The sequence below is a fragment of the Nansenia antarctica genome, assembly GCF_963989245.1.
Source record: "Nansenia antarctica genome assembly, chromosome: 10".
NCBI classification, from domain to species: Eukaryota; Metazoa; Chordata; class Actinopteri; order Argentiniformes; family Microstomatidae; genus Nansenia; species Nansenia antarctica.
The window spans coordinates 35,373,589-35,391,930 of record NC_137680.1 but is presented as its reverse complement, the minus strand read 5'-3'; the positions used below and the strand labels follow the sequence as shown (position 1 = coordinate 35,391,930).

General features: G+C 45.8%; 1 protein-coding gene across 1 annotated transcript in view; it reads left to right on the top strand.

Moving 5' to 3' along the window:
* Positions 1–14,358, top strand: part of steap4 (STEAP family member 4) — a gene marked incomplete at its 3' end in the record, with an annotated part of 68,310 nt that extends 53,952 nt beyond the window's left edge. Inside the window, exons 7-10 of the mRNA XM_080541245.1 lie at positions 2,164–2,274; positions 7,751–7,793; positions 8,074–8,238; positions 14,050–14,358. Of these exons, the coding sequence (XP_080397371.1) occupies positions 2,164–2,274; positions 7,751–7,793; positions 8,074–8,238; positions 14,050–14,358 (628 nt within the window). The remainder of the gene's footprint in view (positions 1–2,163; positions 2,275–7,750; positions 7,794–8,073; positions 8,239–14,049) is intronic.
* Between the last annotated feature and the right edge of the window lie 3,984 nt (positions 14,359–18,342).

Below are 18,342 nucleotides of genomic sequence, written 5' to 3'. Positions count from 1 at the left end.
CTTGATCCATGCACATATAGAGTGTGATAGACCCAGGTCTAGTAGTTTGGTCACTAGCCTGTCTGGAAGGATGGTGTTGAAGGCGGAGCTGAAGTCCACAAAGAGCAGTCTCGCGTAGCTGTTTCCCCTCTCCAGGTGGGATAGAGTGGCGTGGAGAGTCGTCGCGATGGCGTCCTCTGTGGACCTGTGGGCTCTGTAGGCGAACTGGTATGGATCCAGGTTGGGCGGGAGGCGTGTGAGTATGTGGGCCCGGACTAGTTTCTCGAAGCACTTCATGATGATTGGTGTGAGTACCACCGGGCGGTAGTCGTTTAGGCAGCTCACCGTGCTTTTCTTCGGGACTGGGATGATAGTTGAGGTTTTCAGGCAGGGTGGGATGGTGGCCTGGGACAGGGACTGGTTGAAGATGTTGGTGAAAACCCCGGCCAGCTGGTCGGCGCAGTCCCTCAGCACCCGTCCCAGGACGCCATCCGGCCCCGAGGCTTTCCTGGGGTCCACCGCCTTCAGCACGCGTCTCACTTCATGCTCTGTGAGGGTGAGGCTGCTGAGAGCTGGAGAGAGTGGTGTTTGTGTTGTGGTTACCTCCGTTCGCCCCTCGTCAAACCGGGCGTAGAAGGTGTTCAGCTTTCCCGCCAGCAGGGGGTCGTCCTCTGCGGCTGTGAGCCTGTTGGCTCTGAAGTTTGTCATGTGCTGAACCCCCTGCCACATCCGCCTGGAGTCGTTGCTCAGGAAGCATTCCTCAATCTTCTCTCTGTGGTCTGCCTTGGCCGCTTTGATTCCGCGCTTTAGGTTAGCCCTGGTGGTGCTGTACAGCGGTGTGCTCTTCCCTGCGAAGAAAGCGTTGTCCCTCTCGTTGATCAGTTTTTGGACCTTCCCAGTCATCCATGGCTTCGTGTTGGGGTAGACCCGGACCCGTTTGTCCACGGTGACTGAGTTGGTGCAGTTCACTATGTGGTTCAGAACTGACGACGTGTACTGTTCCAGGTCCTCATGCTCATATTCCTGCCATGGGGTGTCATTTAGGCAGATCTGCAGTGGAGCGGACCCTTCTGGCCAGGTTCTGACAGTCTTAGTGGTGATGGGAGCACTTTTCCCCATGGTAGTGTATGCTGGGATCAGGAGGATTGACACATGGTCAGACATGCCTAGATGAGCTAGCGGACTAGCCTTGTAAGCACGTTTGATGTTGGTGTATACCTTGTCCAGTGTTTTTTCTCCTCTTGTTGCACATTTAACATGCTGATAGAACTTGGGTAGTACTGCCTTCAGGTCGACATGATTGAAGTCTCCTGCTATAATGTGAATTGCCTGTGGATCTGTGCTTTGTTGACCACTGATGACGTCATATAGCCGCGCCAATGCTAAGCTACCTTCTGCATCTGGTGCAATATAAACGCTTGTAATATACACTGCATTGAATTCTCTCGGTAGGTAAGTGGGTCGGCATTTAACAGTCAAGTATTCCAGGTTTGGGGAACAGTGGCTACTTACAGTTTTCGTGTTTAAGCACCAGCTATCCTTCGTCGATATTATGAGGCCGCCTCCGCGGGACTTACCGCTGAGCTGCGTGCGGTCTGCCCGTTGAGGGGTCCGTCCTTCCAAGCTAATCGCGGAGTCCAAGATAGTTTCATTTAGCCAGGTTTCAGTGAGAATAATCACACAGCTATCTCCCACGATGTTATTTTTGGCAACTTGTAGTCTCAGTTCATCCATCTTATTCGTCAGGGACCTGACGTTGGATAGGAAAATACTCGGCAAAGCAGGTTTGTTTGGGCTTCTCCTCAACCTAGCTAGCAGGCCTCCCCATGCTCCTCGGCGTTGTTTACGGTCTCGCCTCCGCCGCTTGCGCCTTAGTGTTGGGATAGCGTAGTACTGTTCACCCGGCGACCTAGCGATTTCGAATGGGATTCCCTGTTGTTCCAAGAATTCCGTTGTTACAGTCCTCTCACAAACATAACGATAAGGACCGTTAATGTAGCCTAGCCTAATTAACAGCAATTTAATAGAACACCTGCGGCGGAGTGATACATACAGTTAAAAGTCCCAGTGCTGTTATATTCTATATCAGCACTCATGGAATGTCTCTTGTCCAAACTAATTATTTGATCGGAACTAACTGTTGTATAGTAAAGTATATTGTATATATCTCTTGGTATATTGCAGGCGCTTCCCTGATTGGCTGGACCGCTGGATGCTGTGCAGGAAGCAGATGGGTCTGCTGGCTCTGGGATTGGCCTTTCTGCACGTGATCTACACACTCATCATCCCCATACGGTCAGTCCTGCACAGGGCCGGCCCTGTAATAACAAGTCAATGCGGTTGCTAACACTTAATCAGCCATGAGGGGTCATTTGACCCTGTGAGTAATTTCTTTTAAAATATCTTTGCACTCAATCAAATTTCAGGACCCTCCTTGCATGACCTTTCCTAGATATGTGTGCGTTCTACCACCCAGTATCCTTACATTTTCAAAGTCTCATCAGGAAAAGCTAGTATGAAGCTATTTTGCAGTGTGGGAAGCAGGCCAATTTACAAGCGGCCAACTAGTGGTCGTTGTGTGATTAATCATTGTAAAGAGGGCGGCTCTTTTAGTAGGTAAAAAGGCACGGTGGTTTAACCGCTAGACGGGGCCACACTTTTGCCACCCATTTAGCGCAAGCTACCACCTGTCTATCAACCAAGCTACCACCTGTCAATCAACCAAGATACCATCTGTCAATCAACCAAGATACCACCTGTCAATCAACTAAGCTACCACCTGTCAATCAACCAAGCTACCACCTGTCAATCAACCAAGATACCATCTGTCAATCAACCAAGATACCACCTGTCAATCAACCAAGCTACCACCTGTCAATCAACCAAGCTACCACCTGTCAATCAACCAAGATACCACCTGTCAATCAAAACCTCAGCTATCCCCGTCGCCGAAACGTCCGCTAGCCCCCACCAACTGCCCCCCCCCTAAAATAAATACCAGTAATCAGAAACTGTGCTAGCACACACAATCAAAATCTAGCTGAGGGCCACTGAAGTCTACAGGCTGGGCCTTGTCATGCAGGGTCCCTGAACACACACTCCTTCATTAGTGAACACACACACTGAACATCCACAGTGAGCCTTCATTACTGAACTATTTCATTCCAGAGAAGCCACTCACGCTGCACACACGTTATGAATACAACAGGCTGGGATTGCACTGCTAGCAAAATATTTTCTACATGACTTTAAAGTATTTTTCCAGTTTCCATTTCCTCCAAAACCATTTGTTTCAGATGTAAGTTTGATGTGATATTTTTATGTTTAGTAATTCCCATGTTTTTGCAACAAATATAAGAGGGACGAATCAACGACATGTTTGAAGTACGATTTGTCAGAATATGGGCTTTTTAAAACTATGGTCTTCAGTACAGAGATACTTTAAATGTGCATGAATAATCACCCTCTTCTCAACAGACAACCTCTAGAGTTCTTTGAAATGAATTCAAATGCATGTTCAGTTTTGGAATATAATGATTTTTCTGTCATTATTGTAAAGGCTAATAACCAATTTAGCCTGGTGGATGTTCTATGGTCTATGTGTCTGTATCTTTTAGCTTGTGTGACCTTCCTTGCCTTGTTCGGACCGCTGGGATCCTAAGTGTTGAAATTGCCTTAAGTGGTCCGTGATCCTTAAGCATAATATTTATATAGGTTAAGGCGAGGGAAATGGTCATGTCTTCAATGCACACATACTGCGTATAAGCTGATGTCCAAGCCATGCATTTTCAAAGTCTGTATTGCTACTATATGATACTTGCTTCCTGGTCTGTGAAATCTTGAATTGGATTCATGTGTCTCATTCATGACATCTTGAATTGGATTCACTGTATCATTCATGACATCTTGAATTGGATTCACTGTATGAATGAATGAATGAATGAATGAATGAATGAATGAATGGACTTTATTGTCATTGCTACAGTACAGGTACCAAACAACGAAATTTAGGAGGGGTGGCTCCCCTGGTGTTAGGAAAGGAAAGAAGAAAAAAAACTTTTAGAAAAAGAATAAAATCACAAGAAGGTAAGGAGCTGGTTTACATAAATAAAGGCTATGTACACAATCCACTGTACTATACTGCACAGATAGTCAACTAGGGTTGTCATATTGCACAATAGTATTTTTTCACGTTATTTAAAGTGTCACAGTTTGCAGGCTTGAAATGTACATGTTTGTGCCTCAGCACGACACCTGATTTTTTCAGTCATCTTCTGTGCTGTTCTCACGACTCTCTGTAGCGCATTTCTCTCCGCTGTTGTGCAGCTGGAGAACCAGTTGCAGATGCCGTAGGTGAGGATGCTCTCCACTGCGCCGCGGTAGAAGGCCACCAGTATCTCCTGCTTGTTGTGTTCTTTCCTGAGGCATCTCAGGGTGTATAGCCGCTGTTGTGCCCTCTTGATGGTGCCTTTTGTGTTGTCCTTCCAGGTCAGGTCATCCCGCATGTGATGTCCCAGGAATCGGAGGGTTGAGACTCTCTCCACGCTCTCTCCGTCGATGAGCAGGGGCTGGATCTCGGACTTTTTCCTCCTGAAGTCTACGATGAATTCCTGGGTCTTTGACTTGTTCAGCAGCAGGTTGTTAACCTTGCACAGCTTGCTCAGTTGCTCTACCTCATCCCTGTACGCCGCCTCGTCCCCCCCCGAGATACATCCCACCACGGTGGTGTCGTCTGCAAACTTTACGATGTAGTTGCTGGGGTGGACGGGGGTGAAGTCGTGGGTGTAGAGGTTGTAGAGGATGGGGCTTAGCACGCAGCCCTGGGGGGACCCAGTGCTGAGGCTGAGGGCTGTGGAGGTGTGGGGGCCCACCCGCACCCTCTGGGGGCGGTCGGTCAGGAAGTCCTTGATCCACGCACATATAGAGTGTGATAGACCCAGGTCTAGTAGTTTGGTCACTAGCCTGTCTGGAAGGATGGTGTTGAAGGCGGAGCTGAAGTCCACGAAGAGCAGTCTCGCGTAGCTGTTTCCCCTCTCCAGGTGGGATAGAGTGGCGTGGAGAGTCGTCGCGATGGCGTCCTCTGTGGACCTGTGGGCTCTGTAGGCGAACTGGTATGGATCCAGGTTGGGCGGGAGGCATGTGAGTATGTGGGCCCGGACTAGTTTCTCGAAGCACTTCATGATGATTGGTGTGAGTGCCACCGGGCGGTAGTCGTTTAGGCAGCTCACCGTGCTTTTCTTCGGGACTGGGATGATAGTTGAGGTTTTCAGGCAGGGTGGGACGGTGGCATCTTGAATTGGATTCAGGTTGTGGTTTGTTCTCTGTACAGCAGGCCTATTCAATTAGCGGCCCGGGGGCCGCATGCGGCCCAGACGCGACCCCCGATTGGCCCAGCCATAAAAGCAGAGAAAAACGTATTTCGCGAGTGTTCAGAAATTCATGCAGAAATGTCTACAATAGTAGCCTACAGAACGTGAATATAACACTCTAAACAAACTAAGCGGGGAGCTTAAAACAACAATGGATAATGGCTACAATTAATTTTATTCGCTCCACTTCGAGCCTCTAACATCGCTTATTCCGCAAGCTGCTGTCAGAAATGTCTGCTGAGCACCACGAGCTGCTTTTGCATAACGACGTCAGGTGGCTGTCCAAAGGCAAGGCACTGGAGCGTTTCTGTGATTTCAGAGAGGAGATTACAACTTTCCTCCGCAGCAGCAAGCAAACGAAGGCAGAAACACACTTGAATCGCATACTGGACGACAACTTCATGGCTGATGTCTGCTTTCTGAGCGACATATTCATGAATGACCTAAATGTGGGGCTACAAGGCAGAGACAAAACTGTGATTGATCTTGTGGAACAGACGCGCGTGTTCCAAGTCAAACTGGACATTTTCGCGGCCGACTTCTGCACCAGCAGAATGCTGCATTTTCCGACGCTCCGCAAATGCGTCTCATCCCCGGCACAAATCACAGATGTGATGACTGTTTTCATTGCGAGGTTGAAAGAGAACTTTGCTGGTCGACTGGATGGACTTGCTCTGCCCGCAGAGGTGATGGGCTTTGCCAGAGACCCGTTCACTGCTGCAATAGAAGGGGACTTATCCACCAGAGGAAAGGGAGTGGTGTCTTCCATACTCAAACTTGTTGACATGCAGTCATCCGTAACCATGGCACAGGAGCTTCGCACTAATGGACCTGCGAAGTTTTGTAGTGCACCAGTTCCCTAACGTTAAGAAAGTAGCAATCCATGTGCTCAGTATGTTTGGATCAACATACACCTGTGAATCAAGCTTTTCACACATGAACACAATAAAAAGCAGCGCTCGTTGTTCCCTGACTAACAGTACTCTTCACCAATGCCTTCGGATTGCATTGACATCTTATGAGCCATTTTAATTAATTTTAATTTAGCCATTTAGCAGACGCTTTTAATCCAAAGCGACTTACAATTACGAATTACAGGGACATTCCCCCTGGAGTAACTGAGGGCTAAGTGCCTTACTCAAGGGCACACTAGTAGTGGTGTGGTTTCAGGCGGGATTTGAACTCACAACCTTCCGATCACAAGTCCAACCTTCCGATCACAAGTCCAACTCACTATCCACTAGACCACCACTACCCCACATGTCACTTCTCACACTAAGAAAGTCAGCAGGGTAAGATTAGATTAGATTAGATTCAATTGTATTGTTTAACTGTAACTGTAACTTGTTTAATTGTGCACTCAAGGTGTATTTTCATTCAGTTAAAAGCACTTTGTGCCTGGGTCAGCTATGACCAACATTTTTATTTTACAAAAGGACATTTTTTTTATTGGTATACTACTGTACACTTTGTTATGCACTTTGAGATGTGCACGGGTCAGTTGAGACCAACATTTTGTTGTTTTACCTAAAAAGTGAAAAAAGTATTGCTATTAGGTTCTGTTCAATTACAGCTCTTTTATTGTGTTCAGTCAAGTCTTTTTGACGTGCCTGTGTCAGATGTTACCTAATTTAAAAGGAAAACTATAAATAAACAGCTTGTATTTCATTAGGCCTACATTCATTTGTGTTGGTTTGAAATGTGTCATTACCTGGTGCTTAGGCTACTGGCCGCTGAGAATGTCTGGCCCAGCAACATTTATTGGTTTTCAAATCTGGCCCAACCGAATTTGTAATTGAATACCCCTGCTGTACAGTATCTTCATCACCATCAATACTCAGAACCCAACAACTGGCATGTTTAGGCAGAAGCTAAATGGAAAGTTAAACATCAAAATAAATTTTCATTCATGACATCTTGAATTGGATTCACTGTATCATTCATGACATCTTGAATTGGATTCACTGTATCATTCATGACATCTTGAATTGGATTCACTGTATCATTCATGACATCTTGAATTGGATTCACTGTATCATTCATGACATCTTGAATTGGATTCACTGTATCATTCATGACATCTTGAATTGGATTCACTGTATCACTCATGACATCTTGAATTGGATTCACTGTATCATTCATGACATCTTGAATTGGATTCAGGTTGTGGTTTGTTCTCTGTACAGTATCTTCATCACCATCAATACTCAGAACCCAACAACTGGCATGTTTAGGCAGAAGCTAAATGGAAAGTTAAACATCAAAATATATTTTCAAGTGACTTTAGTCTAACATCAGGTCAACTTTAGTCTAACAGCAGGTAAACTTAGACAGTCTTGTATCTTGCAGTCACTTGCATTTATTTTGGTATTTTATAAAGATAATATTTTTTTGACTCCCAGGTACTATGTGAGGGCCAAGCACACTGCACGCACTCTCTCTCTGGTAAGACACCAACATTCTCACACACTCTCTCTCTGGTAAGACACCAACATTCTCACACACTCTCTCTCTGGTAAGACACCAACATTCTCACAACTGTGCATTTCACAAACGTTGCTCTTATACATGTGCACAGTAGTAACACTGTAGTTATAATAATAGCAAATGTAATAACATTATTAGGTTATGGATGTCTGCACACACACACTCACACACACACACACACACACACACACACACACACACACACACACACACACACTCTCTCTCCCTTGTGTGCCAGGTGAGGGAGAACGGGACGTCTGTGTTTGAGAACACCCAGGCGTGGCGGTCTGACTCCTACCTGGCCCTGGGCATCCTGGGGTTCGGCCTGTACGTCCTGCTGGGGATCACATCCCTCCCCTCCATCAGCAACGCTCTCACCTGGAGGGAGTTCAGCTTCATACAGGTGGGAATGGGCATGTGTGTGTGTGTGTGTGTGTGTGTGTGTGTGTGTGTGTGCGTATGAGTGTGTGTGTGTGTGTGTGTGCGCGCGTGTGTGTGTGTGCGTATGAGTGTGTGTGCGTGTGTGTGTGTGTGTGTGTGCGTGTGTGTGTGTGCGTGTGTGTGTACGTGCGTTGGAGAGGACAGGAGTTCTAAAAGACAGCTGGCAATTCATATGAATCCGACTTCAAACCGTCTCATCTTGTCAACAGTTGACGTATTGTTCTTCCACCGCTCTACTCTGCTCTGCTCTGCTCTACTCTGCTCTACTCTACTCTACTCTACTCTACTCTACTCTACTCTGCTCTACTCTGCTCTGCTCTACTCTGCTCTGCTCTGCTCTGCTCTACTCTACTCTACTCTACTCTGCTCTGCTCTGCTCTACTCTACTCTGCTCTACTCTGCTCTTCTCTACTCTACTCTACTCTGCTCTACTCTACTCTACTCTGCTCTGCTCTACTCTGCTCTGCTCTATTCTACTCTACTCTACTCTACTCTACTCTACTCTGCTCTACTCTACTCTACTCTACTCTGCTCTACTCTGCTCTACTCTGCTCTGCTCTGCTCTACTCTACTCTACTCTGCTCTGCTCTACTCTACTCTCCTCTACTCTGCTCTACTCTACTCTACTCTACTCTGCTCTGCTCTACTCTACTCTATTCTACTCTACTCTACTCTACTCTGCTCTACTGTACTCTATTCTACTCTACTCTGCTCTACTCTACTCTATTCTACTCTACTCTGCTCTACTCTACTCTACTCTACTCTACTCTGCTCTGCTCTGCTCTACTCTACTCTGCTCTGCTCTACTCTGCTCTGCTCTGCTCTGCTCTGCTCTACTCTACTCTGCTCTACTCTGCTCTGCTCTACTCTACTCTACTCTGCTCTACTCTGCTCTACTCTGCTCTACTCTACTCTACTCTACTCTGCTCTACTCTACTCTGCTCTGCTCTACTCTGCTCTGCTCTATTCTACTCTACTCTGCTCTACTCTACTCTACTCTACTCTATTATACTCTACTCTACTCTGCTCTGCTCTACTCTGCTCTGCTCTATTCTACTCTACTCTACTCTATTCTACTCTACTCTATTATACTCTACTCTACTCTGCTCTGCTCTACTCTGCTCTGCTCTATTCTACTCTACTCTATTCTACTCTACTCTATTATACTCTACTCTACTCTGCTCTGCTCTACTCTGCTCTGCTCTATTCTACTCTACTCTACTCTATTCTACTCTGCTCTACTCTACTCTACTCTACTCTACTCTGCTCTACTCTGCTCTACTCTGCTCTGCTCTGCTGTACTCTGCTCTGCTCTGCTCTGCTCTACTCTGCTCTGCTCTACTCTACTCTACTCTGCTCTGCTCTACCCTACTCTACTCTACTCTATTCTACTCTGCTCTACTCTACTCTGCTCTGCTCTACTCTGCTCTACTCTACTCTGCTCTACTCTGCTCTACTCTACTCTACTCTGCTCTGCTCTACTCTGCTCTACTCTACTCTGCTCTGCTCAGCTCTACTCTACTCTACTCTACTCTACTCTGCTCTACTCTGCTCTGCTCTGCTCTGCTCTACTCTACTCTACTCTGCTCTTCTCTACTCTGCTCTACTCTACTCTAGTGTACTCTACTCTACTGTACTCTACTCCACTGTGCTCTGCTCTACTCTGCTCTACTCTACTTTACTCTACTCTACTCTACTCTACTCTGCTCTACTCTGCTCTGCTCTTCTCTACTCTACTCTGCTCTGCTCTGCTCTGCTCTACTCTACTCTACTCTGCTCTGCTCTACTCTACTCTGCTCTACTCTGCTCTTCTCTACTCTATTCTACTCTACTCTACTCTGCTCTACTCTGCTCTGCTCTGCTCTACTCTACTCTGCTCTACTCTGCTCTGCTCTGCTCTGCTCTACTCTACTCTGCTCTACTCTACTCTACTCTACTCTATTCTACTCTGCTCTACTCTACTCTACTCTACTCTACTCTGCTCTACTCTACTCTGCTCTACTCTGCTCTGCTCTGCTCTACTCTACTCTGCTCTACTCTGCTCTGCTCTGCTCTGCTCTGCTCTACTCTGCTCTACTCTGCTCTGCTCTGCTCTGCTCTACTCTACTCTACTCTGCTCTACTCTACTCTACTCTACTCTACTCTATTCTACTCTGCTCTACTCTACTCTACTCTACTCTACTCTGCTCTACTCTGCTCTACTCTACTCTGCTCTACTCTGCTCTGCTCTGCTCTACTCTACTCTGCTCTACTCTGCTCTGCTCTGCTCTGCTCTACTCTACTCTACTCTGCTCTACTCTACTCTACTCTACTCTACTCTATTCTACTCTGCTCTACTCTACTCTACTCTACTCTACTCTGCTCTACTCTGCTCTACTCTGCTCTGCTCTGCTGTACTCTGCTCTGCTCTGCTCTGCTCTACTCTGCTCTGCTCTACTCTACTCTACTCTGCTCTGCTCTACCCTACTCTACTCTACTCTATTCTACTCTGCTCTACTCTACTCTGCTCTGCTCTACTCTGCTCTACTCTACTCTGCTCTACTCTGCTCTACTCTACTCTACTCTGCTCTGCTCTACTCTGCTCTACTCTACTCTGCTCTGCTCAGCTCTACTCTACTCTACTCTACTCTACTCTGCTCTACTCTGCTCTGCTCTGCTCTGCTCTACTCTACTCTACTCTGCTCTTCTCTACTCTGCTCTACTCTACTCTAGTGTACTCTACTCTACTGTACTCTACTCCACTGTGCTCTGCTCTACTCTGCTCTACTCTACTTTACTCTACTCTACTCTACTCTACTCTGCTCTACTCTGCTCTGCTCTTCTCTACTCTACTCTGCTCTACTCTGCTCTGCTCTGCTCTACTCTACTCTACTCTGCTCTGCTCTACTCTACTCTGCTCTACTCTGCTCTTCTCTACTCTATTCTACTCTACTCTACTCTGCTCTACTCTACTCTGCTCTGCTCTACTCTACTCTGCTCTACTCTGCTCTGCTCTACTCTACTCTACTCTGCTCTACTCTGCTCTACTCTGCTCTACTCTACTCTGCTCTACTCTGCTCTGCTCTACTCTACTCTACTCTGCTCTACTCTGCTCTACTCTGCTCTACTCTACTCTAGTGTACTCTACTCTACTGTACTCTACTCCACTGTGCTCTGCTCTACTCTGCTCTACTCTACTTTACTCTACTCTACTCTACTCTACTCTGCTCTACTCTGCTCTGCTCTTCTCTACTCTACTCTGCTCTACTCTGCTCTGCTCTGCTCTACTCTACTCTACTCTGCTCTGCTCTACTCTACTCTGCTCTACTCTGCTCTTCTCTACTCTATTCTACTCTACTCTACTCTGCTCTGCTCTGCTCTGCTCTGCTCTACTCTACTCTGCTCTACTCTGCTCTGCTCTACTCTACTCTACTCTGCTCTACTCTGCTCTACTCTGCTCTACTCTACTCTACTCTACTCTGCTCTACTCTACTCTGCTCTGCTCTACTCTGCTCTGCTCTATTCTACTCTACTCTGCTCTACTCTACTCTACTCTACTCTATTATACTCTACTCTACTCTGCTCTGCTCTACTCTGCTCTGCTCTATTCTACTCTACTCTACTCTATTCTACTCTACTCTATTATACTCTACTCTACTCTGCTCTGCTCTACTCTGCTCTGCTCTATTCTACTCTACTCTACTCTATTCTACTCTACTCTATTATACTCTACTCTACTCTGCTCTGCTCTACTCTGCTCTGCTCTATTCTACTCTACTCTACTCTATTCTACTCTGCTCTACTCTACTCTACTCTACTCTACTCTGCTCTACTCTGCTCTACTCTGCTCTGCTCTGCTGTACTCTGCTCTGCTCTGCTCTGCTCTACTCTGCTCTGCTCTACTCTACTCTACTCTGCTCTGCTCTACCCTACTCTACTCTACTCTATTCTACTCTGCTCTACTCTACTCTGCTCTGCTCTACTCTGCTCTACTCTACTCTGCTCTACTCTGCTCTACTCTACTCTACTCTGCTCTGCTCTACTCTGCTCTACTCTACTCTGCTCTGCTCAGCTCTACTCTACTCTACTCTACTCTACTCTGCTCTACTCTGCTCTGCTCTGCTCTGCTCTGCTCTACTCTACTCTACTCTGCTCTTCTCTACTCTGCTCTACTCTACTCTAGTGTACTCTACTCTACTGTACTCTACTCCACTGTGCTCTGCTCTACTCTGCTCTACTCTACTTTACTCTACTCTACTCTACTCTACTCTGCTCTACTCTGCTCTGCTCTTCTCTACTCTACTCTGCTCTACTCTGCTCTGCTCTGCTCTACTCTACTCTACTCTGCTCTGCTCTACTCTACTCTGCTCTACTCTGCTCTTCTCTACTCTATTCTACTCTACTCTACTCTGCTCTACTCTGCTCTGCTCTGCTCTACTCTACTCTGCTCTACTCTGCTCTGCTCTGCTCTGCTCTACTCTACTCTACTCTGCTCTACTCTACTCTACTCTACTCTACTCTGCTCTACTCTACTCTGCTCTACTCTGCTCTACTCTACTCTACTCTACTCTACTCTGCTCTACTCTACTCTACTCTACTCTACTGTACTCTATTCTACTCTACTCTGCTCTACTCTACTCTACTCTACTCTGCTCTACTCTACTCTACTCTACTCTACTCTATTATACTCTACTCTACTCTGCTCTGCTCTACTCTGCTCTATTCTACTCTACTCTACTCTACTCTGCTCTACTCTGCTCTGCTCTACTCTACTCTACTCTGCTCTACTCTACTCTACTCTACTCTACTCTATTATACTCTACTCTACTCTACTCTATTCTAGTCTACTCTATTATACTCTACTCTACTCTGCTCTGCTCTACTCTACTCTGCTCTGCTCTGCTCTATTCTACTCTACTCTATTCTTCTCTACTCTACTCTATTCTACTCTACTCTACTCTGCTCTACTCTGCTCTGCTCTACTCTGCTCTATTCTACTCTGCTCTGCTCTGCTCTACTCTGCTCTGCTCTGCTCTACTCTACTCTACTCTACTCTGCTCTGCTCTACTCTACTCTACTCTACTCTGCTCTACTCTACTCTGCTCTACTCTGCTCTGCTCTACTCTATTCTACTCTGCTCTACTCTGCTCTGCTCTATTCTACTCTACTCTGCTCTACTCTGCTCTACTCTGCTCTGGTCTGCTCTGCTCTGCTCTATTCTACTCTGCTCTGCTCTACTCTGCTCTACTCTGCTCTGCTCTATTCTACTCTGCTCTGCTCTGCTCTGCTTCACCCTCTGGAGTTTTCATCCACCCTCACACACTCATTCAGAAATGGAACTGGGTCATATCGAGCTCATTTTCAAATCCATTCATCCACTCCCCTTGCTCCTCAAATTAGTGCCGTACTTTAAATGTTAAGTTATTCATCAGATATAATTTAGGAGGCATACATTAACTCAGGCCAGGAGCCGTGTCTGTGTGTGTGTGTGTGTGTGTGCGTGTGTGTGTGTGTGTGCGTGAGTTTGTGTGTGTGTGTGTGTGTGTGTGTGTGTGTGTGTGTGTGTGTGTGTGTGTGTGTGTGTGTGTGTGTGTGTGTGTGTGTGTGAGAGAGTGTGTGGAGATGGTCTGTTAATTTAGGTCAAAGGCTCATCTCTGGAAAGGTCAGTCTGTCACATAGCCTGCTCATTGAATATATTAAACAGCAATTATGTCTGTGTTATATGTGTGTGTGTGTGTGTGTGTGTGTGTGTTCATTCCTCAAACCCGTCTCTCCCTGTCTCCTCCTGTTTCAGTCCAAGCTGGGTCACCTGACCCTGCTGTTGTGTACCGGCCACACCTACCTGTACGGCTGGGACCGCTTCCTCCGTGTCTCCACCTACAAGTGGTACACCCCCCCAGGCTACATGCTGTGTCTGGTCCTGCCCACTGTGGTGCTGCTGCTGAAGCTGCTGATCATCAGCCCCTGTGTGGACCGCACGCTCACCCGCATACGGCAGGGCTGGGAGAGGAGGGAGCCGGGCGGGGAGAGGGGGGAGTCAGGAGGGGAGAGGGGGGAATCGGGAGGGGGGGGGGGCAAGAGCACCAGGCCTCTGTTACTGTGAAGGACGTAGAGTGCGTGCATGAGGCACACACACACACACACACACACATACATGCGCACACACGCACACACACACAGGCACACATGCGCACACACGTGCACAGACACACACACACACACACACACACACACACAGACACCAAATCTGCCCCCCTTGTTGAGATCCCTTTCCCTGATGGGCCAAATGGCTATTGTGAATTCTCTCTTTGAAGTAGTGACGCTTTGGGTGTCATTTGATTGTAACTGATAAAATTATGTCTGCTTGGCCTATTGCTACAACTCTCTTTCATTCTCTTTGTTTTCTGGCCACCTATAGTATAAGGCTACACACACACACACACACACACACACACACACACCCTAGTGCTCGCCTACCGCCTACCAGCAAAGGGAACAGCCACTCTCTACTTGCAACGGTCAGCCCCCAAGCCCCTGCCCGTTCACTCTGCTCCTCCACTTGGGCCGCCTGGCACCGCCGCCTCTACGTGGATGCAGCAGTCACACTACTCGCTCACACATTTTTACTGTCCTGGTGCCCTGCTGGTGGAACGAGCTTCCCACTGCTGTCAGGACTGCAGAGTCACTACCAATCTTCCACTGTAAACTGAAGACCCATCTCTTCAGGCTACATCTTGACTGTCCCTCAAAATGTAGCCCCTGTACAGTTTCTCTGCTGTAAATAAAAAAATAAATAAAAGAATAAAATAAAATAAAAAGTACTTTCTTCTTCTTTGTGACGGCCAATGGCCCCTGGTCCTAGCATAGATTTGTTTTTCTTATGTAGTACTGTGGTATATTTTCAAACACATACACATAGACCTTTGTATAGAACCTGTAGATACCTGTCTTATTGATTGTCCCATTCCTAGAAGGGGGGTTTATGACTGTCTGCTCAGGCCTAGGGAGGACAGGCCACCTGCCCCCACTCCACCCCTCTCATTTCTTTGTCCTAGCACTTGGTCAAAGATGGCCTCCCTTCCTGTGACCTGCCCCCTGCCCTTTGACCTGAGTGATACCTATCCCCCTTTTCACACCTTTGCTGTCCTTTTGTAAGGTGATAGGACTGTATAGGTGCCTTGTCATAGACTTGTATTAGCATGTCATTGGAGGTATAAAATATGAGAGCTGAAGAAATCTCTTTCTCTTTTCACCCGGCAACCCATTGACCAGAGCCCTCTATATTACATCAGAGAGAAATGCTGTAAAGCTGTATGTAAGCTTTGTTTAAATAAATAGTCTGTAACTCTGAAGTTTTACTCGTGATCTATTTCAACCGAAGTAAATGTCCTACATTAAGTGGCGAGCCAGACAGAAGAATATTAATAACAGTTTGTCTGGGAATCGGGAGCTGCCATTCATCCCCTTCGGACACCAGGTGAGTGACTCGTGCAGAGCACCCCCCTCATTGAGTTTGCTAGGCCAGCAACAGAAAGGATGGATTTCTCATTTAACCCCCCTTCTCACCCTCCTTCTCATTCCTATAAACACACACACACAAATAATATGCCTGATACAAAAAATGTAATTGATACATTCATTACCTTTGAGACTGAATTCACAAGAGTCACTAGACAGTCAGATTGTCTGGGCAGAATTAACACATTGACGACGGAGGAAAAACTAAATTATCTGTTCTCACACATGTGACATGACGTCATCGCTTTGCTATGGAGGCGCAAACGGGAAAGGCTTGAAAAAAGCGTTCAAACTTTTTCTTTTTCTTAAATTTTTTTTTTTGAACTACCCACTCGTTATTTTTTCGAGCAGTTTTACGATAGTTAAATACGTGTACTTAATCAACAAAATAAGCTTATTTTTAGCCTGATTTCTCCCGGGAAATCCTCCCTCGTGGGAGTGGATAAACTGTTTCTAGGTTTTTTCTCATTGGTCAGTCGATTTGGCTACGAGAAGCACTCGTGCTTGTTTGTTCACTGCACTAAGACTCGTAAGGTAAGATCTTCTATTTTATGTACATAGCGAATTTGTTAGTTAAGTTAGTTGTTAGTTACTAGTTGAAACCAGTGTGTTCGTGTATTTAGACATGTCTTTATTATTACCCACTAGCAACTAACTGAAACCAGTTCAGTCTGCAAGCTGAACCTTTGTCTATTAGCATGCTAGCAGCATTGTTGTAGCTCGGTATTCTGTCTACGTTGTAAGTACGGTTAGTATGTCTACGTTGTAAAGGTTGTGTGTAAGACTCATGTTCAGTGTGTAATACTGGAATACTGTAACATGTGAAGTGTAATAGATTACAGAAATGTTAAAAGTTTAAAAACATGTGTTCCTTTCTTTGTTATGAACGAGCTAGCCGCTAGTTGGCTAACGCCAAACACACTACTCTGAGCACCAGGGGCGGCGCTAGGGGGTGGCTACTTGGGCTCAAGCCCCGGATGTTTTCTGAAAAGCCCCGAATGTTTTACTTAAAAAAAAAAAAAAAACAACTCGTGAGTAACGTGCAGTACCGGAGTCCAACAGAGAGGCAGCAGCTGCGCGACATTAGCCTGCGTACTGCGTAGCCTGCCCTGCCCTGAAGAAGACGTGATCTCAATCAGTGCCTGACTTTGTAAGCATGGATATCCCAAAGTTTTTTTCAACAAAACAAGCGCCAAGAACTGTTGCAGCAGCAGTATCAGCAGCTGACAACAATGACATCACCAGCAGTGATGACATAGATGATGTTTCAGGTTTGTGAATCTTATTAGAAAGGTGACTGACTCACTGACACTACTTTTCCGGTTTGCTAATGCTAGCTGGCTATCATAACATAACGTTATGTTTATAATGAAAATGAAACATAGCAAGGTACTGTTACGGTACATGGTAAGAAATCAAACAAAGGATAATACTTATACAAATAAAGTGAATAACAGGCTGATAGTCTTTGATATCTGCACTCTGGTTGACTGAGTAACAAGTGAAAAAGAATGATGTAACGTTAATGTTACAGCTAGTAAACATGAAGTAACCACATTAAGTATGCCCTTATGGTAGTATGTATGTATACAGAACATGACTCAAATCTATCCTAAGATGTAACGCTAACTAACTAAGTTTGTTTAATGTCCCAGGGGGGATTTGATTTCACAGTACTATACACAGGCCAACAATACATGTAATATATCGTCATATAACACAGGACAAGACAATCAATACAATATAAGTGGTGAGCCCAGAGTCTGCCCTGATATACATACTGTAACATAACTAGCCTCAGCCCATCAATTCTGTAATTCTATACAAATATAAATGATGGTGACTGACGTGTGTGTGTGTGTGTGTGTGTTTACTGTCTATTTTGTAATACAGCCTTTTGTCCGCTTTAAGGTGGTGGTAAGTTGAAGGTTGAAGGCAAATTTTTTCGGCGCGCTCCGTGCGCACATTATATTCTCCCTCTGGGCTAAGCCCCGGATCTCCTACAATCCTAAATCCGCCTCTGCTGAGCACTTTAGGTAATTATCATTGTCATGTAATAGGCTAGCTATTTTATGAACATGGTATGGTAGTATTTTATGAATATGGAGTACCAGTAACTGTAGGCAATATTTTAATGTACTATCTTCCTTCTGTTGCAGCTTTGATGCCCCCCACCCCACCAGACACAGCAGCTCAACAACTCACTGGCAATATTTTGTTGAATAACAAGAACAGTTGGGCATAGATACAGCATTTTGAACTGTGTCATGATTTATTATCTATTGATAGTCAATTCACAGACCTTGCATGCTTACCTGTGTATAGTAAGTATGTTCTCAGTTGTTGCCCTCAGTTCCAACTATACTTGTACTTGAAACTTGAAACTGAACTATAAGGCTGGACATTGACTACTGAGCACTACACTATTTCCAGCACAAGACATCAGCAAATTACTCTTAATGCCTCCATAATAATAAGCTGGCTAATTAGCTACAGTAATAACATTGCTAGGTGATAATGTTAGCAATAGCTAGCTAAGTACTGTAAACTTCTCTTTGAAAAGTCTATC